Raw genomic sequence first — 24,689 nt, 5'->3', positions numbered from 1 at the left:
GTTGTGGTGGGGTTTTTTTTTGTTTTGTTTTGCTTCATTTTTTGTCTTTCTTTTAAATTTATTGGTTTCAACATAATGCTGTATAATTTTAATATGTTTGAAAAGAAAAATTAAACTAAAGTCCATGGAAAGATTGCTAATTTTAGCACCCAAAACAAGAAGTTGAAATAACTAATATTATATTTGGACAACAAGCAGAGTAGCGAAGAACTTAAAACCACAGGTCAAGCCCTAACCTTTAATATTCAGCCAGATATAAAGTGATGAAACCAGCAATTTAGAAGTGGTAGTAGGAAAAGTATTCTACATGCAGTCTTGAGTTTTAATGAATGGTTGTCTGTTGTGTAACAGACTTTGCCAGCTAGCATTCTCTAAACACATGTAGTCAGTATTTCTTTTGTGGAAAAACCTTGCAATTTCCAGATTAGGGAAAAAGGAACATTTAAAAACCTTAAGACTGTGAAGTTTTATTTTATTTGTTTGCTTTCTGCATGATCATATTTGAATTATCATATGATGAATCAGTGCTTCCTTTCATTAGTCATGTTAATAGACAGCTGAGAAATAAAAATAAGCCAATAACTCTGATAAGGATAAAGACAGTTTTCATTAAAGGAGAAAACAGAACACTGCTGAATGAGAAGTTATAATCACTAATGGGTCCAAAATTGTCCATGAAACATGGGTAACCAAGTTTTATTAACTGCATACTCACACTATATTAAAACACAAAACAAAACAGCCTTTTAAACATTAATAAATATAATATATTAAAAATAAAGCAGAAACAGAACAATCTGTCAGAGGCTGTTAGGAGAGACCCTGCAGCCTGGGTGGGACTGTAATCCATACCACCTGCCATCAGCTTTGGGAAAATCTTCTCAACCTGTTGGCTGGCTTCTGGAGTAGGGCCACCTCTTTCCCATTCAGAGTTGTGGGGAAATTCCCTTCTGCCCAATCTGTCTGGATTCTGGTTTCTGTGCCATTCCACAGCAGTACAAAATAATTGGAACAAATCAGATAATTTGTTCCTATGTCCTGTCTGTCAAAAAACATTTACTGCCAGAAAAATGTGATGCAGGAACAGAGGGATGGTATATATTATAAACGAGCTAAAGATAAAGAACAACTTACAGCAATAAGTTGGTAGGAATTATTCATCATGGCTATCAGCATGTTGAGTAGAACAACCAGAGAGATTACATTATAGGTACCAAACATGGTGGCCCCAACGAATTCAGTAAATTCATGTCTTGCTTTCACATTGGTCACATAGAGATTGATGAGTCCAAATATAGACCAGAATAATGACTGCAGCGTTTCAAATAATCTGAAAAACAAAACCCAGAAGGAATAGCTGTGCAATAAAAATACCTGTACTTTTCTCAGGTTTCCCCAAGTGCACTAAACTTGATTGAGATGAATGATACTTATCACAATATAGGCAACATATACAGAATATCTCTCTGAGGGAACAATGGCTTAATGCTTTTTATTATGCAATTAATTAATCTGAGCCTTTAATTACAAAATGCTGAATCTATAAATAAGCCTGGGAGTAAAGGGCAGTAAAAGGCTGACTTTGTTCTAACTTCTGAGGGATAAATGTAGTTTTAGAGATCTTATTCTGGACATCTGCCTTTGAAGTATTTTGACCATGTGACTTAAGTATAGAGGATGGAATAAAGATCCAATGACTGTGTTCCACAAGAATGTTAAAACAATTACAGTGTATTCATACCTACGTGGATGTTGTCACTTTATGCAATTTCTGGTTTGTATTGAGAACCACCGAGATAAAAGGAGTTGTCTGATTAGGAAAACACTACTATCATTAGCATATCTATTATTTTGCAAAGAATGGAGCCATTAAAAAGACAAACAAGCTGCTCTGAAATAAATCTGGTGCTTTTATAACTGAATTATATGATAATCCTTTAGAGAAGTTTGGGACAAGAGTTAGGAAGCTAAATAACAATAACCAACTATAAAAATGTCCTCTGCAGCTAGATAGTTTGACATCATTTTCTGCTTGTCTGGACCCAAATCTTGATATTAACTGGAACGAACTTTCCCCATGGCCTGTCTCTTCACACTTCATCAGGACAGGTTAGGTTACCCAGACAGTATGTGTGGGCCACCTGTGCTGTCCCCACTTCAGCTGGAGCAGAGAGGCTGCAGAAATGTGGGAACTTGTACCACCCAAGGTCATCCTGCACACTGGGACCTACTGCCCAGAACTGGGCAAAACTTAACCCTTCATCCCCTTTCCCACCACACATTACCATCTGTGAAATGTAACTGTCATGAAACCCAGTGGTTATCTAGAGACATCTGAGAGGGCAGTATGTTTTTCCCTACAGAAACTACACTCTACTGAATGTCTGCTCCTGTAATACAGAGAATATGAGTGGTAAAGTACTGCTGTGGAGTCCCTTGTACACTTTACACTTGTCGGAGCACAAATTGAACCACCACTATTGTCTCCTGCTCACAGTTGCAGAAAGGGCTCATAAGGCATTGTAGTTTGCCTTGACACCACCTTCTGGCATTAGAAGCAGTTGGCCTAGGGCTGTTTAGTTTGAGAAAGGGGAGGCTAAGGGGGGACCTCTGCCTTGAAGGGTCAAACCCCCCAACATACCCTAGTCCATACAATGTGAATGTGTTAAGTACCTGCAAATGTGCTAACCTGTTCCTGGGGTCCAGATAAACATGTACCACCTGTAATTAACTTTCTAACACAGCTGTGACCTGTGTGTGCCTCTGGCCATGTTTGGACATGCCCTATCTTATAGGTCCGGTAATCAGGATTCTGTGTTACTAAAGGTTATTAATTGCATTGGGACAGTATTTAAACCAGCCAAGAAGTCAGGCAATTTGCCTTGTTCTCACCCAGCAAGCAACTAGAGCCTAATGCTGCCTGTGTAGCAGCTGGAGAACCTGCTGCAGCAGACCAACAACTTCACCCAGGCCTTGCACCTGGACCAAAGCAGAAAGGGGAAAAGCTCCAAGGGAACTGAATCCCAGAAGAGGCTGCAGCACAGAGACAGGGCACAACTAGAGAGCCCCCCCAGCCCTCTCCAAGCCAAGGACTGCTCAAATTATAGCCACAGCATCTGGTCAGATACCAGACAGAGGAGCAAATTGTGTGTACCCAGCTAATCTGCCACAGAATCTCATTTGCAGGAAAACCACAGATCACTGCACCTGTATTTCCAGTTTGAATTGCTGTATTGAAAATGTTAGATCTGTGCTTAAATCATTTAACTGTCTTTATATGCAGAGTGTAAAACCCACAACCAAATAATTGAACCTGTGAATACATTTTGTAAATAAGTTAAGGTGGTGCTTGAAGATGCCATCGCCATGAAATATGAATTATAAGATATACTAAAATATACACTTTTATTACAACCCCATCACTCTCTACAACTACCTGAAAGGATGTCATGGAGAGGTTGGTGCTGGTCTCTTCTCACAGGTAATTAGTGAGACAACAAGAAGGAATAGCCTCAAGCTGCAACTGTGTAGGTTTAGACTGGACGTTAGCATAAATGTTTTCATGGAAAGAGTGGTCAGGCATTGGAATGGGCTGCCCAGTTAGGTGGTTGAGTCACCAGCCCTGGATATGTTTAAAGGTCGTTTGGATGTAATGCTTCGGCACATGCTTTAGGGGTGAACCTTGTAGAGTTATCAGTTGGACTTGGTGATCTCGAGGGCGTTCTCCAACCTCAGCATTTTTATGATTCTGTGATTCTGTCCTCCTTATTTCCCAGATGAATAATACTGCTTCCCTTAATGTTCAGCTATAAAACAATTTCCCTGTGTTTTTCTGTTCAGATCACACAAAGGGGAGACCCTGTTACTCTCTACAACTACCTGAAGGGGGGTTGTAGCCAGGAGGGGGTTGGTCTCTTCTCCCAGGCAACCAGCACCAGAACAAGAGGACACAGTCTCAAGCTGTGCCAGGGGAAGTTTAGGCTCCAGGTGAGGAGAAAGTTCTTCACTGAGCGAGTCATTAGCCATTGGAATGTGCTGCCCAGAGAGGTGGTGGAGTCACTGCCCCTGGAGGTGATCAAGAGGGGATTGGACGTGGCACTTGGTGCCATGGTTTAGTCATGATGTCTTGGGTGACAGGTTGGACTTGATGATCTTTTACCTCTAAATTATAAACAAATACTTTCCAATCTCATATTATCTGTCTCTCCACTTTATCTTTTTGCCTTTCGAGGTATCTTGAATTGTACAGACTTCCCTGTGGTATGGGTAAAACATTATTACAGTGTGATGTAATGTTATTTTATTTCTATTATTAGGGTTACTTTCTATGTGTCTGTCAAGACATCAGTGTAATACCAATAGAAATCAGACAGCCTCTTTCCCATGAACAACATCTGTGTGGTTAACATATTAGAGGCAAAGGGGTAGGACAGACACAGATCAGCTACTTACGTTGAAAATGCATTATTTTGCTTTTCACATCGTATTCCTTTGCAGTTGCCAGGTTCATTTGTCTCATAGTAGAAGTACAGCTGGTTCAATCCATTTGCAAAAGCTAGCAGCACAAGGCAGTATATGAAGAGAAACTTCAAAATGTCCAGCAACATTCTTCCTAGAGATATCTGTAGAGGTCCCAGGTGAGAATTTGCCGTGAATAGTGAGATCAAGCGTAAGGAGCTAAAGATGTTTGCAATTGCAAACAGAGCCTCAGCCACCAGAGTTGGATGCCACATGTCCCAGCTCTCCCGTGGAACTAACCCACTATACTGAAAATGAGAAGAAGGGAAGAAATCAATCCTCTGTTGTTATGCTTAGACAAGCATGTCAGTTTCTTCATATTCAGTTCAATTCATCTGTAGATAGCACAATAAAACTAATCATCATTTGGAAAGCAACACATCCTCCAGAGAGTTTTATTTTAGCAAAACAATAAATACATGGGTCAGTACCCATATACCTGACCCTCATCTTTATCTGCAGGATGATCTATGCTTTTTAGCGTTTTTTTTGCCTGTGTTTTGCATTTGGTTATAACAGACTCAAATGTAGAAGTCTTTTCCAACCACAACAATTCCAGGATTCTAAGATAAGTTTCACAATAGCAAAATCAAGTTTAACAATTCTGATTCAGAGTAAAAGGAACAGTTTTTGAACACCCAGGGGTTTAGATTTATAGAAACTGTCAGCTGTAAAATCAGGAAAATTAATTTCCTTAAAGAAGAGTGCAGATATGACAATGATGGATAAAATCATGCAAGATTGAACCATTTAATCAAGGAATAAGTATATAACTTAATCACTAACATTGGACTAAGGGTGAGAAAGCTGTTTATTAATGAACCATGGCAAACTGCTTGTGTGTCTCATTACCAAAGTGTCTGATCCCTGGAACTAAGACTCTTTACTGTTCAAGCTCTACTGAAAAATTTCTTGAAGATGAAAAATATTACTTTGAACTGAGGCTTAACTACTGTGGCAGACATTATTATTGATTTGGGCTCATTTATCTGTTTTACAGATTATATTGGAGGACAGAATCTATGGTATGAAGCACTCTACAATCATGGCATTCTTTAACATTAAGCATATTTCAAAGGAGGACTGTAGTGTTGTCTGTATTTACTTGCATTTGCCTAGTCCACATCACCCAGCTGCATCCTTCAGAGCTGGTGAGTGTGCTCACAGTAGTAAGGAAAGTGACTTTTCAGTGTTTCTGAGGCCAGAGGAAGCAACATAGACAGGCACCACATTTCCATACAACACTCCCCCTCAAAGAAAGTGACTGCTTTCAAAGTAGTTTTGGACCACCTGAGGAACCTGAAAATATGAAAATATATTGGACCTGACAAAATGCATCTGAGATTCCTGAGGGAACTGGCTGGTGGAGTTGCCAAGCCACTCTCCATGACATTTGACAAGTCATGGCAGTCAGGTGAGGTCCCTGGTGACTCAAAAAAAGCAAACGTTGCACATACTTTCTTAAAAAGGTCAAAAGGAGGACCCTGGGAACTACTGACCTGTCAGCATCATGTCTGTGCCTGAGAAGATCATTGAACAGATCCTCCTTGAACCTATGCTGAGGCACACAGAGGACAGGGAGGTGATCTGAGACATCCAGAATGGCTCCAAGGGCAACAGCTCGATGTCCTAACAAAAATTAGTGACAAGTGGTGTCCCTTAGGGGTCTGTACTGGGACCAGTACTGTTAATATCTTCACCAGTGACATAGTGGGATTGAATTCACTCACTCAGCAAATTTGCAGATGACAACAAGCTGATTAGTGCAGTTAAGATGCCTGAGGGAAGCAGGTACTCCACCTTACATATGAAGAAAGGTTGACAGAGTTGGGGTTTTTCATCCTGGAACAGGGAAAGCTCTGCAGAGACCTTATATAGCCTTTCAGCAAATGAACGGGTCTTAGGAGAAAGATGGAGAGACTTTTCAGTCAGGTCTATTGTGACAGGACATGGGGTGATGGTTTGAATTAAAAAAGGGTAGATTTAGACTAGATATAAGGAAGCAATTTCTTATAGGGAGGGTGGTGAATGACTGGAATAGGTTGCTCAGAAAGGTGATAAAAGCCCTATCCCTGGAAATATTCAAGGTCAGCTTGGACAGTGCTCTGAGCAAGATGATTTAGTTGAAGATGTTCTTGCTCTTTGGGGGGGGGGGGGGGGGGGGGAGGTAGAGGATGTTTTGAATAAATGACCTATAAAGGTCCCTTCCAACACAAACCATTTTATGATTCTGTAATTCAGTGTTTCAAATTGCAGATGAGAACTTGGCATTCTTTTGGACAGTACTAGTTGGCACAGGACCTCACCATGCTGGGGTTCCTCTAATCAACTGGCAGTGTTAAGTGAGAGAGCACCAGTGCCTAACAGCAATTCCTGGCACAGTTTTATTCCCTCATATAGAAGCAGCCATAGCATCTGACAATCTTGTGGACAGGGGGACAACAATTGCAAAAGTGGAGAACAGTTGTCCATTTAAGAATTAAGAATTACTCAGCCTTATATTTCAACAATCTGTGATATTTGCTTTCTACAGGGAAGGGAATTAAATCTAAACCTTCTGGAGTTATAGGTCAGTACTCTCTCCTTTAGACTATCCTCTCTCTAATGATTATGCTGTAGAAATCTTATGGCATTTGACATTGTAGGTCCAAGAGACATGCTATTCTGCCTCACCTACTATTGCTCCAAGTGCAGTTCTGATTGATTCAAGATGAGAGCTGAAGAGGCAGTAGAAAACAGAACCGAGTTACCCAAGACATCAGCTAAGAGATAAAAGCATAGAGATCTGAGAACTCCTCAGCATGTTTTCTATAATGTCTTTCTTTGAATAATATTATAAAGTATATCATTGTGAATTCTGATGGCACTTTACAACCCTAGTATGTGAAAAATTGCACCTATTAAATAACTAGGAACAATTGTCAGTATAACAAAAGATCAGGTGCTCAGATTAGGAAAAAGTACTCAAGGCATGCTGGGGGGGTGGGGAGGGGAGGGTGGGAATGGAAAATATATTCATTAAAAAAATAAAGAAAATATTGGAAACTAGAGGAGAATTTTTGGTAGATGACTAAAAGCATCCAACTGCAGACATATTTTAGGTGAAGGCAAGCAGTGGCAGATGGCAAAGAATTTAAACAAACAGAATAAAAAAAAAAATCTGATGAAATACACTTCTGAGAAAAACATGGGACTACTGGACATTGAACAAGGACAGCCATATGATATGGTAAGAAAGTAAGGATCAAGTAAAACCAGTGAAGTGTGGACAGCCACAACTGTGCTTTCTGTCAGCTTCTTTTACAGTCAGCCAAATAAAATGGGCATGTCTATAGAGTATTAGGAAAGTACATACCCCAACCAAGTCAGAAGTTCTTAAGTTTCTCCTTGTTGAGCATTGGGGTAGGGAAGAGGCCATCTCAGACTTGTGGTCTGAGAAGAAGCATACCTTGTCATCTTTTCTAGAGGAGATGAGGTTAAGAAGAAAGGATTTTATCTATGATGATTGAGACACAAAACTGAAAAGATCAAATGGCCTCTTTTAAAAGAGCAATCAAAAGCTTAATTGCACCTGCCTCGCTTGGGCCCAAGTGCATCCTACATCCACGGATACAAGGCAAAAGGTCTCATGGTTGTAAGCAGAGACTGAGGGCTGTTACTTTAGTTTGAGAAGACATGATTTAAGAGACTGGAAACAGCTGGCTGAAAAATGGTGAGAAAGGTGAAGACCTGAGAAGTTTGGAAATTATCTGAGAAATACACTAGCTGAAAGAAGACAGCAAACACTAGAAAGAAAATGAGTATAAGAGGGCTTTGACAACAACGCCCTAGTGATTCCACTAACTGGAGGATGCTGAAAGGAAATGTAGAAATATCAAAGAACCAGGAGAACGAAGAATCTCACATGGGAAAATGAAAATTAAAAAGTGGAGTGAAAAATCTAGGCATATGGAAACCAGAAACATGGAAAAGAAGAAAGGGAGAAAACCTGCATTTTAGGACCAAACCACCCACAATATCCAGACTTGAAGTATTTGTTCTCTCACTCATGCTTGTTGATGTTCTTCTGTTATATATAGAATAAACAAATGGTTATTTTTCTAGGAAATGGAAAATGATAAAAGCTATTAGAGCTACACTGAGCTGGTTGTAAATCATTATGTTGATACTTTGTAGTCTCTCTTTTACCATTTTGTGAACCTGCTGAATTTTTGTCCCCACTTCAAATGTAAATGCAACCTTTTGACATGTAACAAATCACTTAATGTAATTAAATAGTACCTGTCCTTGGCTGACTGAAGGAAATACACATGGCACACCACTGCATAATTAAAAAAGAGCAGAAAATGAATTGAGCAGCATATAAGTGGTAGAGTTTCAAGGCAAATATATAATTGTGTGCTGTTGCGCAGGGAATACGAGATAATAGTTCTTGATCCTTACTCAAAGGAATTGAAATGGCATCAGAATCACTTGTGAGGAAAAAAGCTGAGTGAACACTGTTTTTCCATGAAAACAAAAGTCATGAACTGTAAATCTTATGAAAGCACCATGAGTGATCAAAGAGACATGTAGATTAGGCTACCTCAGCATATAATGGGCTGTTGGACCTTGGCCAAATGTGAGCTACTTACTTTTGATAACAAAAAGAAAGGTTAGATGATATCCATTTCAGGAAAATTACCTTAAATCCTTTCCTGAAAGGTCATATGTGAATGTGAACTCTTCTTGCTTTAAAATGTATATCCCAATCCTTGCAAACATTATGTTGAATTTCAGAGCAGCAGGAGGAAAAGGGAGATGGCTAAGAAGAGAGCTTTAAAACAGTATCTACACTGAGGAATCAAGTCTATATTTTTTCAGGGAGGGAGGGGATTTAATACTCCTATGTAAATGGACATTTGTCCTGTAAATGGTCTATGAATCTGGTGAAACCTCAATAAAAAACATTTTACAATGCAACAAAAGATATTAGCCTCTACAGAACTAGTGGCAGAAGAGAAATATAATCTTATTTACTACTGAGTTGCATAGATGACACAGTGTTCATTAAGACAGTAAATACTGAGACAAGTAATGTACTTTTAATTACTTTTGAGTCCTTGCCTTGAATAGGAAGCAACGTCCCTACTAGCTTTCAATATCAGTGGCTGAGACATAGAAATACGAACTTGCATGCAATTTCTAGCAGAATTGGAAACACGCAGCACTAGGTCCAATGCTCAAGTTTAACAGATATGTAAGATCAAGCAAGTTGGGTCTGCATGTAAGTTAGTAATGCATTTAATTTTATAAGAATCATAAAATTGTTTTTGTTGGAAAAGACATTTAAGGTCATGGAATCCAACCATTATCTAACTCTATCAAGGCAGCAGAAAATACATTTTCTCCCAAAAAAACATAGAAATATAGCCTTTTTTCTTAGAACACAAAAATTTGTACTTATAATCTTCCATCAAAACAGACTTATTACTTAAAATCTGTCATCTTGTACTCCCATAAAACATGGGACAATCCACTATACATATAATGACATTATTTATCAAGGAGTAAACATTTTTAGTTCATATATTGGGTAATATCAAAAGACCACACATGCTGATATACAGAGACAAAAACATAGCTCTTTGAAAAATATGGGATGAACCTATTTTATTTGAATACTGTCAATGAAGGAGATAACTCGGTTATCTTAGCAGTTCCCTCATCCTGAAATGGCATTGTTTTCTGTATCTCATCACCTGCTATAAATAATATCCATATGCTTAACTACTGTGTCAGTCAGAGAGCCTCAAAGGGCAATAAACATTCTGTTTTTCTCAGGAAACATTTATGCAGGAGAGTAGTATGAAGGCACTCATAGTATTATTCAAGGAAGTCAGTTGTTTTCTTAGGTGGCTTGAGTTGATTCATAGAAGGCAGAATATATCTAAGAATGGGACACGAAGGGAAAGGAAGACAACAACAAAACCCAAACCCCCATTTCTCAGGGGAAATGAAAATAAAAGCTTTACAGAACATAGTGGTCCCATTTGGCATCCTCCCAATGTCATCTGGCATAGGGGTGGGGAACTCTGTTAAAGATACTTGAAGGAAATGTGGCTGGGTAATAGATTACATTTATAGTACTCTGTTTGTTGCATCGTGTTAGCCTACGGCTACTGAGGTTCTTTAAAAGAACAAGCCCCCAGCTTGGTGTCATCTGCAAATTCACTAATGAAGGCATTGAGTCAAGAAGGTCAACAGCATCCTGGCCTGCATCAGGAACAGTGTGGCCAGCAGGAGCAGGGAGGTCATTTGGCCCCTGTACACTGCACTGGTTTCCTTGGGGGGCCACACCTTGAGTACTGGGTCCCTCAGTTTAGGAAAGATGTTGAGTTGCTGGAGCATGTCCAGAGAAGGGCAACAAAGTTGGTGAGGGGCTTGGAGCACAAGCCCTCTGAGGAGAGGCTGAGGGAGCTGGGGTTGCTTAGCCTGGAGAAGAGGAGGCTCAGGGGAGACCTTATTGCTCTCTACAACTACCTGACGGGAGGTTGTGGACAGGCAGAGGTTGGTCTCTTCTCCCAGGCAAGCAGCGCCAGAACAAGAGGACACAGTCTCAAGCTGTGCCAGGGGAGGTTTAGGCTGGATGTTAGGAAGAAGTTCTACACAGTGAGAGTGATTGCCCATTGGAATGGGCTGCCCAGGGAGATGGTGGAGTCACCATCATTGGAGGTATTCAGGAGGAGACTTGATAGGGTGCTTGGTTGCACGGTTTAGTTGATTAGGTGGTGTTGGATGATAGGTTGGACACGATATATCTTGAAGGTCTCTTCCAACCTGGTTTATTCTATCAACTTCTACTGCACTCTGACATGGAACAGCACCCTCAAACTTCAGCAGATCAAAAATGGAACAGGACCATAATATGTATTTTGTATACAATAATACCTTGTAATACTCCATTATAATGGCCCTCAACCAGCCAACACACCACACAGAGGAGCTCAGCCCCAGTAAGAAATCCAGTGTAGCCCCCATGGATAATATTGGAGAGGTCATCAACAAAATCCCTACCTAACCGGGGGGCCACCAGGCCCCCCGGCCTTTGTTGTCACCACCACCATCACCCAGTGTGCACCATGGGCACTCACCAGTGATGAGAGGAGGATCCTCAGCCCAAATGGGCTCAGCTTGGGGCTTCTGCCTCTCCTGGGAAGGGATTAAAAAGGGCAGTGGGTGGGGAGGGCCAACTGGCCACACCTGGGCTGGGAGGAGACTCCAACAGAGCCCAGGTGCTCTAGGATTTGAGGGGAAAACGGGGTGGGTTGCTCTCTACAACTACCTGAAGGGAGGTTGTAGACAGATGGGGCTGGTCTCTTCTTCCAGGCAACCAGCAGCACCAGAACAAGAGGACACAGTCTCAAGCTGCATCAGCGGAGGTTCAGACTGGATGTTAGGAAGAAATTCTTCATAGAGAGAGTGATTGCCCATTGGAATGGGCTGCCTGGGGAGGTGGTGGAGTCACCATCATTGGAGGTGTTTAGGAGGAGACTTGATAGGGTGCTTGGTTGCATGGTTTAGTTGATTAGGTGGTGTTGGATGATAGGTTGGATGTGATGATCCTGAAGGTCTCTTCCAAATTGGTCTCTTCTATTCTATTCCTATTCTATTCTATTCTAAGAAAGGTATTGGGTGCAATCTTGTACATGCAGTAAAAAAAAAAAAAAAAGAACCATGGAAGCAAAGATAGTTCTTTATGCACTGCATTGATTATGCCTGCCATGCAAGCACTAATTTAGAGACTAATGGATGTACGTTATCCCAGACGCTGTCACCTTGGAATCTGATTACCATAATCAGGTGCTGTTTGGGAGCTGAAAAGATTGTAACATCCTCTAATTAATATTATTCTGAAGTGACTAATTGGCCATCTCCAGGGCTTCAGAAACATGCATTATCAATGAACTGCTTGCTGTGTTACATGGGACAGTGAAATGGCTATTTATTTCCAAGTCGCTTTATAAGGCATCTTTGTGTGTGTAAAAAGATGCTTCATCAGCTTTAAATGGCAGATGTCCTCACACTTGAGAATGTCTTGATTTTTCAGACAACAGCTCAAATTTTCTTTGAGTGAGAAAACTCTAAAAGGTTTGAAGCTTTCTGTCACAGAAGGAATCTGGTGTGCCAAGAGATCACAGGTCTTTGCTTACTCTTGCCCCTGATCAGCTAGCTGATTTGTGATCCTTTGTGAAATAAACATGAGATGATCTAAATTAGCAGATTTATATGTTCTGTTATACTCAGGGCAGGGCTGCAGCAGAAGCAGCTGCTGTGTGAGGAAAGGGAGCTGCAACCAGCTACTTGATAGCCCTGCCCTCCTCTTTTCCCAGACAAAAGGATCTTGGAAAGGTAGCTGGTGGCAAGGAACCTAAACCAGATGGCATACAATGCTGATCATAGTAGTCAGTAAAAAATGGGCTTGCTTGTTTAACTTGGATGTGATAGGAGCTCCATGACAGATGCTGAGAATGCTTTCAGATGTGGTTTCCTTGTGCTAAGACCATTTTTTGATTAATATCTTTAATTTTATGAGGACTTTCTATCATATTATGGTTTCATGTTGTACACATAAAAAACATAGTATGTTCCATAGCTTTAGAAAGAAGGGCTGTTTTGCTGGAATATACTTCAAACAGTGGGAATATAAAGCTATTCATAAAAAGTCCATGAAAAGGATGAGAAAATGTACAGTCAGCCATACCATTTTATCTCTTTCAGCTTTACTTTTTCTTGTTGCATTTATCATCAATTTTCAAAGCAAAATTAGAAGATTACTCTTTAGCCCCTCCCCCTCTAATTTTGAGTACCTATTTGTCTTCTGGTGTTGTTCAGAAGTTTTGCATGGTGTGCAAAATTGTATTGGGGCAAAAAATTCTTACTGAAAAATAGGCAAAACAACTCAAAACATAATTTAGTGAAGCCATTATTAAATATTTACAGTGATTTTCATTTTCCAAGGAAATGATAGTATTACTGTTCAGAATCAAGTAACAAAAGATTTCCTGGGTAAAGAAGAAAAAAGTACAGATCACAATCGTTTGTTCACTCTTGGTCTAGCATCTTGCCACAATGAGCACTTCATAAATCTCTTGCATTGCCAAGCCAGAGAATCTCTAAATATAGAAGAAAGTTTCAAGAAGCCTAATTTAATTTGCCTTAAATAATTTGATGAGTTAAAAAAGGAAAATATTACCTTTGAAAATGCAACAATTTTTAAAGAGATCGTTGCTAAGTACAAGGAGTTCATTACAAAATCCATGAGGTTCCACCAGTCATGAATGTAGTCTTGTAGTCCACCATCCCACATCTGTTTAATTTCACCCCAGATAAAACCTGTAAATAGAACATAATCCATTAAGCATGAAAATTAAATAAATTTTTAAAAAAGCTGTGACTACTTCTCATAGATTGAGTTAGCCCTTGTGCTAAACCATTACACTACTCTGGACACTTATCTCACACTGGATTAATTCTCCTTACATTAGCCATAAAGGGAAGGTGGGTAAGTGCTCTAAATCGCGTATCTAGTTAGGTAAAATCTTGTCTTCCCATTAATGCTTCTGGAATTAGTTTGTCAGGCAGAACACACAAAAAAATCTGCTTGTATAAGGGCAATCACTTTGGCTTTCTTCAGTCACCCATCTTACTGTATCCCAGTAAGTATAAATAAAGGTCTCAAGACCAGAAACCACTTCCAACTCTGCCCTTGATATCTGTGGCAATATAATTAAAACTGGAAAATTTATGACTGCAGGAGTCAGTTCAACACGTTAATTTATTTCAGTTGTAGCTCACAAATAAGGAAGAGAACATCTGTGCCAGTAGAATGTTGTCAATGATGAATTAAAGTCCCTCTTTTTTTCCATAGAAAAGAGTAGTGTGTCCAACAGAATATTTTTTGTTGATTCCTTCCTTTGGGATGTGAAGGAATCAAAACTGTTTCCAGGCATGCAGAACATGCATTGCTCTGGACACAAAGTGATAGGGGAATACTCAATCCCAGTGGGAAGGTTTGCAAGCTGTCTGACATGAACTTGATATAATAGCTCCAGTGAGAACTATGTGGAGACTCTTTAATGCTATAAACACTAAAACCTCTCAGAAAATACTCTACATGATTGTATAATATGGTTTGATAAAACAATATGGAACATGTAGATGCTAATTTGATATTCTTATCTACACAGGGTTGTTGGTTTTTTTTCATAGCAACTCCAATAAAACCTATTTTCCCCCCACATTTTATTATTTTATTAAAGAAATTTCTCAGTTTTGCTCTCCTTAAAGGAACAAAATTCATGACAAAAGAGACAGCCTCTTGGATATAGATGTAACAATTCAGTATGGCTTTCCGCCATCTGCATATCGTATGTTCCTTCAGAAAATGCTGAAGAGATTTTGTGCAGGGGCCTATAGAGTTGTGCATCACTCTAGTCTGGGCTTAAAGTCACCGTGAACCTTAGTATTTTGTCTCAATGTCTACTAGGCAGGCTCCTAAATGCCTGCTCATTTCAGTCTGTGAATTGACTTAACTTGCTCTTCAAAGAACTGGTCACTCCTGACACACAGTATGAACATGATGACAGCAGGTCTCACTTCCACTTCCTTCCACAGTCCCTTCCAACTTTCAACATGCAACCTGGAAATTATCCCTGCGTGCTCTTCCCTGCCTTTTAGGCATAATATGATCCTGTTGGAGTGGGTCCAGAGGAGGACCACAAAAATGATCAGAGGGATGGAACACCCCTCCTGTGAAGAATGGATGAGTGAAGCATGGAGAAGGAAAGGCTCTGAGGAGAACTTACTGAAGCTTTGCAGTACTTAAAGGGTCTTATAAGAAAGATGGAGACAGTTTTTTTAGCCAGGCCTGTTGTGATAGGACATGGGATAATAGTTCTAAAGTAGAAAAAAGTAGATTTAGAATAGATACAAGGAAGAAATTTCTTACAATAACGGTAGTGAAACACTGGTACAGGTTGTCAAAAGAGAGGTGGCAGAAGCCCGATCCCTGGAAACATTCAAGGTCAGGCTGGACAGCATTCTGAGTGACCTGATCTAGTTGAAGATGTTCTTGCTCATCATAAAGCAGGTTGGATTAAATGACTTGTAAAGGTCCTTTCCAACCCAAGTCATTCTATGATTCTGTTAACCATGATCAGGTCACATAAGCAGCTGCAATATACCCTTCACATTTCAGACACTGCTCTGGATCACTCCCGCTCCACATGCAGAACAGCAAAAAAGACCCACAGTTGCGACATGGGAGTCTGTGGAAGCTTGGATCCAAAAGGCTATGTAATAGGCTGTTAAAGAAAATTCCTTGCTCTCTTTTGATTTTTTAATAATTCACATATAGCCCCAGGACCTTGCAGTGGGAAGGCTGCTATGGCATAGAAAACAATTTCACTTATACAAGATCCCCAAATAAAAAGGCTATACAAGAATAAATGCATACATTGGCAGAATTAAATAAACTCTTTTGCAATGCATCAGTTAAGCATTCCCTTTAAAATACACTTTAAAAGCAGAGCAGAATTAGGTTGGGATGATTAACAAGATGAATGTTTAAGTGAGAGGCTGTAGGTTCACTAGTCTTCTGCCAAGATATTCCATTATTCACAAACAGCCAAAGATGTGAACTGACACAAAAGCAACAGGGCCGCTCTCTGTAAGACTGTTGCTCAGCATCACACACTTTCACAGCACTGCCTAAAATTTAATAGAATTGTGTGCATGTTGAAAAAGAAATGCTGAGTAATGCTGCTGCATTTGATCTGTTTTGTCAGTGACAAGCAAGGCTGTTTCTCCAAGTACTTCAGAAAATAAAGTGCAATTGTGAATTTGACACTAACAGAGAAATGCTGACCAACTACATAACAGAGGAAGAGAGTATATGGCTGTTGTATATTTCATCATTTCAAATTAGAAACACAACTAATCCAAGCTACCAGCATCAATATGAAGCCATTCGGCAGCTGAAAGCTCAGAGTACACTCTGACATTGTCATGGTGGTGGTTCTAATTCTGTTCTTGATTCAAGACAACTTTTTATGTACATCCTGATGCGTGGCTTGTTCTTCTTGAACAGAAAATAATGGGAAAATGGAAACCCTATATTTTTGTTGGTTGTTATGGAGGTGTGATCATCTAGTCTTCCTAACTGAAGAATCTCTAGTCAAGCTGGAGAAGTGACTCTCATAAGGTTCAACAAAGCCAAGTGCAAGGTCCTGCATGTGGGTCAGAACAATCCCCATTATCAATACAGGCTGGGCGAGAATGTTATAGAGAGCTGCTCTGTGGAAAAGGACTTGGGAATACTGGTGGATGAAAAGCTGGACATCAGCCAACAATGCACACCTGAAGGCCAGTTGCATCCTGGGCTGCATGAAAACAACTGTGGCCATCACGTCAAGAGAAGTCATTCTGCCACTCTTGCTCTGCTTTGGTGAGATCTTGCCCAGAGCACTGTGTCCAGCTCTGGGACCCTCAACACAAGAAGGACATGGGTCTGATGGACAGGGTCCAGACAAGGTGGGGCACAAAGATGATCAGAGGGCTGGAGCACAGGGTGAGGGAGTTGGGTCTGTTCAGCCTGGAGAAGGCTCTGGGGAAACCTTACAGCAACCTTCCAGTACCTGAAAAAAGCCTAAAGAAACCTGGAAACTTTTAATTTGCAAAGGCTTATAGAGCTAGGACAAGGGGCAATGGTTTTAAACTAGAGAAGGGTAGATTTAGATTGGACATTTAAGAAGAAGTTGCTTACTATGTGGACAGTGGAACACTGGAGCAGGTTGCCCAGGAAGGCGGTGCAGTAAGCAGAGACATCCCCAACTAGATTAGTTGCTCAGAGCCCCATCCCTGGAGTAGGGCCTGATGGGGCTCTGAGCAACCTGATCTAGTTGGGGATGTCTCTGCTTACTGCAGGAGGGCTTAGACTAGATGACCTCTAGAGGCCATGCACAATCCAGGGCATTCTATGGCTCTATGATTTTACATAAATACTGTTACTGAGATTTTATGGGACTCCAAAGAACTTGCAGCTAGGCTGACTGTGACAGACGAATAATCTGTTCATGCACAGTAGAGCTTTCCAAATGTCTTTTTGAAGGCAAATCTTTGAAGACACAAAGTCCTAATGTTAGTTATCAAAATCCCCAACTTCAGGACAATCTCACCATGAAAGCTGAGACCAGTCTTTGTAGGTACCAGGCCTTTGTGGCTTGGTATCCTGAGAGATGCTCAATTGGAGCAACAAATGCTGGAAGAACTGGGATGTCTGGAGTCTTGTAAATCTTCCAGAATGTGTCTGAAGGGTTGTCTTAGAAAAGTGTACTCTCAAATCTTGGATCTTGGGTTTGTTTTTTTTGGTTTGTTTTGTGGTTTTTGTTTCTTTTTCAAGGCTGAAGAGTTCTTTAAAATCTAGCGAGTTTACATTGCAGACCTATTCTGAGCAATGATTCCAAACTGTGCTGTTTAGGATTAACTTGTTATCACATAGCCGGAGGTCCAGAAGTCTTGTACATCATACATGTATGGTTTCATAAGAAGGAAGGGTTAGAAGAGACAAGTCAGTGAGCTCCTATATTCACAGGGTCTGATGTAATATGTTATGTCCTGTTACATTCATGGGAGAATCTGGAAAAGGCTGGGAAAATCCATGTATATAAAAAAAAAAAAAAACAAAAAAGAAAAGACAAGACATTCAGAGACCAGGGGAGAATTATCTCTGTGATATTCCATGCTTTCTTTTTCTATTTAGAAGACTTATGGATAGCTGGACACAACCTGACTTTATTATCTAAGAAGACCTTTGAGCAGCTCCAGAGTAAGAACTGATGTGAAGGAAGACATGCAGTGTCTAATGTCTAAGACTGTCTAATGGATGTGCAATTACTGGTAGGAAAGAGATCTAGAGTCCAGGCATTGCCTGCTTAGTAATGTGTCAAAGCCACAATATTGACAGAGCTCATGTAAGAGCTATGTGGTTAGCAGCAAGAAAGATGATGTCTCAACAAAGCAGAGGGGACATCACCAGCTTGCACAGAGGTACTGGGGAAAAACTGCTAACAGGAAATAGCCAAATACAAGGGGTAGATTTAAAACTTTTAACCATTTAGGCTAGAGAGAAGTTCATAACCCAAAGCTCTTTACATTCCTAGGAGGAAACAGGCAGCTACAAGGCAATAATCCTGCCATCTGCAGCTGGGCCAATCTTCCCATTGACTGAAAAGGGAGCCATGGAGGATCAGGCTGAATTAAAACACGTCTGACTTCCATGTGCCTGTATTTAGCTGAAATAATTCTACTGGGAGAAGATTTCAGTGTTTTAGCTGGATAATCTTTGCTTGCTATATTCTGGTTGCTTCTTTGTTCCAACTGTGTCCTTCCTATCTCTTCACTCCAGCTATATTCCACACTTGCCTCTTAATACCCTCAGCTATCCATTTCCCATCAATCTGTTCTTATAATTTATTGCCACTTGCAAGGAAATTATCAACATTATGCAGCTCTTCCACCTCATTAATCAAGGACTTTAATTGAAAATTTGAAGCTGAGACTTTCAAGCCTTTATCACATTGTTTATAACTAGATACTGGAGCAGTAAAAGAGAAATAACATCATGGATATTTTTAAAGAGGCCAAGATGATAGGGAAAAAAACAAAGGCATTAAGCGCCCCACGGTTTTAATGAGATGAAACAAACATAAATTCAGGGCAGGAATCCCACAGACTATATGAGGCCCTGGGAATGACAGACACCATGGAGAGGTTTTGTATATCACTGTGAAAACATGCAAACTGATCAATGCAACCATTTGGCTGAGGTTCAGTTTGCCTGATGCAAGAAAGGAACTAAAATAGATCACATAAAACAAACTTGCAACAAACATTTCTAAACATTGATGAACATTCTTCTAAAATAAGCCCTACACACTATAAAAATAAATTTTATCCAAGCCATCAAAAGAGACAGAACTATTTCTTACCAAAGAACAACAGGCACTGAAATAAAAGAACTTTCTTAGCAAAATAATGTTTTTCAGTAAAGTTACATTATAATACTTTTAAAACATCCTTGAGGAATGTCTATCACATACTGCATATTAACAATGTGTGAATTGTTCTATATGAAGAAATATCAATACATACACACTGATAACACTAGCTTTTATTTATCTGTCTACAGACAGATTTTGAAGCTGGATTTCCAGTCTTAAAATATTTAGCATTTAGACACTGAAATGCCTTTATAAAAATGTGGACCTACTTTTCTGTTCATTCTGTAAGACTCCGTTAGCAAGCCTTTCAACTTCGAGCAGGGCAGCAGCTCAATGCTCTTATGAATGCTCCCTGTCCCTTCAGATATAGCCTTGGGTTGGACACAGCATCTCTTTGTGAAGGCTGGCAGATAACTTTCACATGGTAAAATTTTTTTATGTATCTTGAATGACTGATTATCAATTCACAGCTGCTGAATTAAGTTGCTCCCTGTAATTATACTCCCAAGGAACAAGTCTTTCATTCCCATGCAAAAGAAAGAAACCACAAAGAAATAACTCCCCTACAAAATCCATTCAAAGCTGTATTAAGACAAAAAAAATCTTACATACACCTTGTCTAATTTCCTACCTTGTACTGAATCTTGAGCAGTTACAAGAATAATTTTGCAGCAACTGTGGAAATTCACAAAAATGTTATGCCATCTCCACAACACTTCCTTTTGTTGTTTATAATTAGAATTACAGTTAAATTCTGACAGTAAATAATATCAAGGTCTGTCATAGAAATATATGAAAGGAAGTATTCTGAGCTATTTTTGGTTTTAAAAGGATTTGTGCCTCTCTAGTTAATTTTTGCCTTACTCTTCCCACTAAAGTTTGGTTGCTCTGTGCTAATTTTGTTCATTTACCATTAAGTGGTGGGAAGCAAGACGTTCTTCTGGTTCAATCTCTGCACACCATATTAAAAAACAACCTTCTAGTTTCTTACAGAATGTATTTTCACTGAACTGTGAAACTGTTTAACTGCCAAAACCAACTTTGCTCTACTATGTGACCTAGAGGTTTTCCTAGGTTGAACAAGTGAGACAGCTGCTAATGATCACTGGGCCAAAGGAAACTCATTCCAGGGAATTCAGAGAGCATTTATAAAGTTTGAAGTATCTCCTTTGTTTTAGATATGGGTTGATGAACTGATCTCTGATGAAGGTAAGAAGATGAATGGAGAGACATCATGGTATAACTCATAATCTTTGAGGCATTTTTTAGTAATAGAATACAGCTACTTCAAGGGAACATGCAGAAAATCAAAAGCATGCCTTCTGAAGTCCCCTGCGGACAGAGAACTGGCTGGCTGGGAGGGGAACAGCTGTGTACAGTGTTAGGTCCTGTGTCAGGTTACACAAAGAACTGGGAATGACATGGTCAGAGGCACTATTTATGTTCCTTGTCTCTTCCTAGGACAGCTAGACCCAAGCAAGCTGTACACAACACTAAGAACACTTAATATCTAACCTCAGTTCATTCTTTGTCTTTACTTTGTTATCTGCACAACAGAATTTAGCACCTTCTCCCACAGATGATTAGTTTAGTAATGTCTCTGGAGTGCAGTGAAAAGGTAATGAACAATACAAGGATTATGGACCATTTGAGCCTTTTGGATGAAATACATCAGTTCTGAGAGTATTTGCTGCTGACTATGTACTATTATTAATTATTTTTTTCTCTTTTTTTTTTTCCTTTGTGTTTGTGGTTCTTTTTTGCTGCTGTTGTTTTCATTTTATTTGTGGTTTGTTTTGGTTTGGGTTTGGGTTTGGCGTTTTTGTTTTGTCCTCTGTAAAACAGAGGTTTGATAAAGAATAGGAATATAAACCAAGAAAAAACGTTATGTATATAAAAAATAAATAGCAATCCTGGATTGCCTGTTATGTTTAATATGAGCTGACTAGAAGGGTTAGTAAAGCTCAAATTAATCCAAGATATTCATTCAAACCATTCCAGGCTCAAGCCTTCCATATCTGTGGACTGCAGACACTGATGGTGTACTTGTCATGATCTAGAGAGATGTTGAAGATTCTGTATGTTTGGAATATACCATATGATTAAACAGAAGCATCTAATGCCATTTTAGATGTCCTGCATATCCAAACTGGCCACCCATGCATTGCCAAAAACGGCAGTGTTTTTCTGTAGGGCATTTATCATAGATACTAGCAGTCTGTGAGTATAATAGATTTAAAAAATGGGACCAGGTTCCTCTTCATTTCTTTCTTTATGTTTATTTTGATTTAATCTCCTAATTTCCTAACAACCAAATTTGCTAAATGTCTGAGTTTGGAGTAAAGGGCTATGGACAGGTACCTAAATACGGAGATAGAGTGTATTTCTTTCTGTTCTTGAATTTTGTTCCACAATTATATTGTACACGAAAATGCAGCCAGTTAAAAGTAGTGGTCCATCCTCTCTGGTACCTTTGCATAAAAGTCTACACGTCTCTTCAAAGTATATACTCATTTAATGCTTATAAACCTCTATTAAGCTCAACAGGTTTACATGAGAGGTGAAGCATAAATAATTTTACTCATTATCCTTTAACCTTCATGGTTTCATTGAAACTGTGGAATGTATTTATCAAAATTGATTTAATAGGCAAAATAGTTTCTTGCTTCCACAAAAATATTGTGGAGAGGTTAAGAAGCAAGGCTTATTATCCTACTACCATAGACAACCTTAATTAAGCAACATGTATCCAATGTGTACAGTACTGCAATTTAATGTTCATTAAAGTGTTGTATCTCCAAACACCCACATGTTCCTTAAATTTGCCAGCACTTAGTACATTCTCTCAGTGTTACTAGAATAATAAAGATATTCTTATCAGGTAGTAAGTAAGCACAGTTAGTTAGTAGTAAGAAGAACAGTTTACAAGCATTCACAAGACTTAGATCCACAAGGGGATACAAGACCTGCAGGCAGAATAAATGAATGTATAGCTTGCCTATGAAACAGAAAAGAAAAGCTCAAAAGCTCTGACATTCCTGCACGACCAGGTTGGTATCATAGGTGCAGCTCTAGGCAAGGCCAGAAGTGGATATTTAGGGATGTAGAAAAATGGTCATCCCTTTTTCTCTTATTGAAAGGCATGTAAGGATTTGAACATCTTAGTATTGATCTACATATATTTAGGAGACCAGTCCCATGAAGCAGTATAGTCATTGAAATATTCCATAATTCAGTGTCTAAATTAAGTACACAATACTGAAAGTAAAATTCACCATGCAAGAGACCTAAATTCCCCATAAATTGCATTTTATGCTCATTCTGAGTTTCAAGCTCCTAGCCAAGGTCCACAGCCTATGAATACTGAGTGCTAAGACAACCTAGCCAAGAAGGACAGCAAAAACAGGGAAGAGGAATGAGTCTCACACACTGCATCTCACCAGCACTTAGAAAACTGTCTCAGGGTTTCAGTTACATGTCTACATGGACTGAGTTTCAGCATCCAAAACACCTTCCTTTACTGAAATGCTTAAACTATATTGACCATGAGCACTGTGAATATTTGGCACTGTTGCTTTATGGCTAGAACTCTCGTGCAGGGGGTGGAACATTCACCACTCCTGCTAAAAATGGGAAGACAACAAAAAAACCCAACAGGTGTCCTTAACCTCCTTACTAATGACCTCTACTGGGAAGCAAAGGTATCAAAGCTAGGCTTTGCACACCGACTGCAGGACTTTTCTGTTCTTTATTCTCAACTTATGATCATAATGTTAAACTGTGAAATATTTGAATCCAAGGGGAGCTAGCACAATTTAAAGCTCAATTTGAAGCTCCATTGAAACCAAGACTTTAGTTCAAAGACTATTTTATGATCCTGCCAAAACCTGCTTCTATCAGCAAAATATTGTGATTGCAAGAAAACATCTGATTGCACTGAATACTTCACTATATATGATTGGTTTATATTAGCTTGTAAAAGCAGAGTCCTTGTTTGCAATTCTAAGGAATTGCCTGTGGGAGAGAAATTTTCCATAGCTATAAAAGTGCATGTAAAAGGAAAATTCAGAGTCATTGTGAAGAAGGGTAACTTGCGGACAACACCAAGCTGTGTGGGCTCGTTGACATGCTGAAGGGAAGGGATGTCGTCCAGAGGGACTTGGACAGGCTTGGAAGGTGGGCCCAAGCCAGCACCATGATGTTCAACAAAGCCAAATGAAAAGTTCCTACACTTGGGATGGGGCAATCCCAAGCACAAATATAGGCTGGGCAAGGAGTGGCTCAAGAGCAGTCTTGAGTAGAAGGACTTGAAAGTGTCAGTTGATTAAAAACTCAGCATGAACCAGCAATGTGTGCTTACAACCAAGAAGGATAACTGTATCCTGGGCTGCATCAAAAGTGTGACCAGCACAATGAGTGAAGTGATTCTCCTCATCTACTCTGCTTTCATGAGACATTCCCACCTGGACTACTGCATCCAGTTCTGGTGCCCACAGCATAACAGGGACATGGGAAGGCTAGAGCTGGTTCAGAGGAGGGCCATGAAGATGATCAGAGGTCTACCCTATGGGGACAGGCTGTGAGAGTTGGAGCTGTTTAGCCTGAAGAGAAGGGTCTGGGTAGACCTAATAGCAGCCTTCCAGTACCTGAAAGGACCCTAGAAGTAAGACAGGAAGGGACTTTTTACAAGGGCTTGTAGAGGTAGGACAAGAGGGAATGGATTTAAGCTTGAGGACAGGGGATTTAGACTGGATATCAGGAAGAAATTATTTACAGTAAGAGTGGTGAGACACTGAAACAAGTTGCCCAGGGAGGTGGTAGATGCCCCTTCCCTGGTAGTATTTAAGGCCAGGTTGGATCAGGCCTTGAGCAGCCTCATCTAGTGGAAAGTATACCTGTCCATGGAGGGGAGGCTGGGACTTCATGATCTTTAACATGCCTTCCAACCCAAACCATTCTATGAATCTATAAACTACTTTCATTTTCTGTGCTTTACTTACCCACTGCAGAAGGGCAGCAGAGCACTGTTCCATGTAGCCTAAACTGAAACAGATCCTAAATGCTTAGGGAAAATATTTGAGGACAGGATAAAGTAAAACCTTTCAGGTTTGCTAAATTCACAAGTATCTT

At 39.8% G+C, this 24,689-nt stretch overlaps 1 protein-coding gene across 1 annotated transcript in view; it reads right to left on the bottom strand.

Moving 5' to 3' along the window:
- TRPC4 (transient receptor potential cation channel subfamily C member 4) overlaps positions 1 to 24,689 on the bottom strand; it is a 166,738-nt gene that overhangs the window by 13,705 nt on the left and 128,344 nt on the right. The window contains exons 6-8 of the mRNA XM_009902821.2: positions 13,754 to 13,893; positions 4,453 to 4,766; positions 1,135 to 1,330 (exon numbers count right to left, since the gene is read on the bottom strand). Coding sequence (XP_009901123.1) covers positions 1,135 to 1,330; positions 4,453 to 4,766; positions 13,754 to 13,893 — 650 coding nt within the window. The remainder of the gene's footprint in view (positions 1 to 1,134; positions 1,331 to 4,452; positions 4,767 to 13,753; positions 13,894 to 24,689) is intronic.

Source organism: Dryobates pubescens, chromosome 10 (genome assembly GCF_014839835.1).
Source record: "Dryobates pubescens isolate bDryPub1 chromosome 10, bDryPub1.pri, whole genome shotgun sequence".
Lineage (NCBI taxonomy): Eukaryota > Metazoa > Chordata > Aves > Piciformes > Picidae > Dryobates > Dryobates pubescens.
The sequence above is the reverse complement of the archived record's forward strand: the minus strand, read 5'-3'. Positions and strand labels throughout refer to the sequence as shown.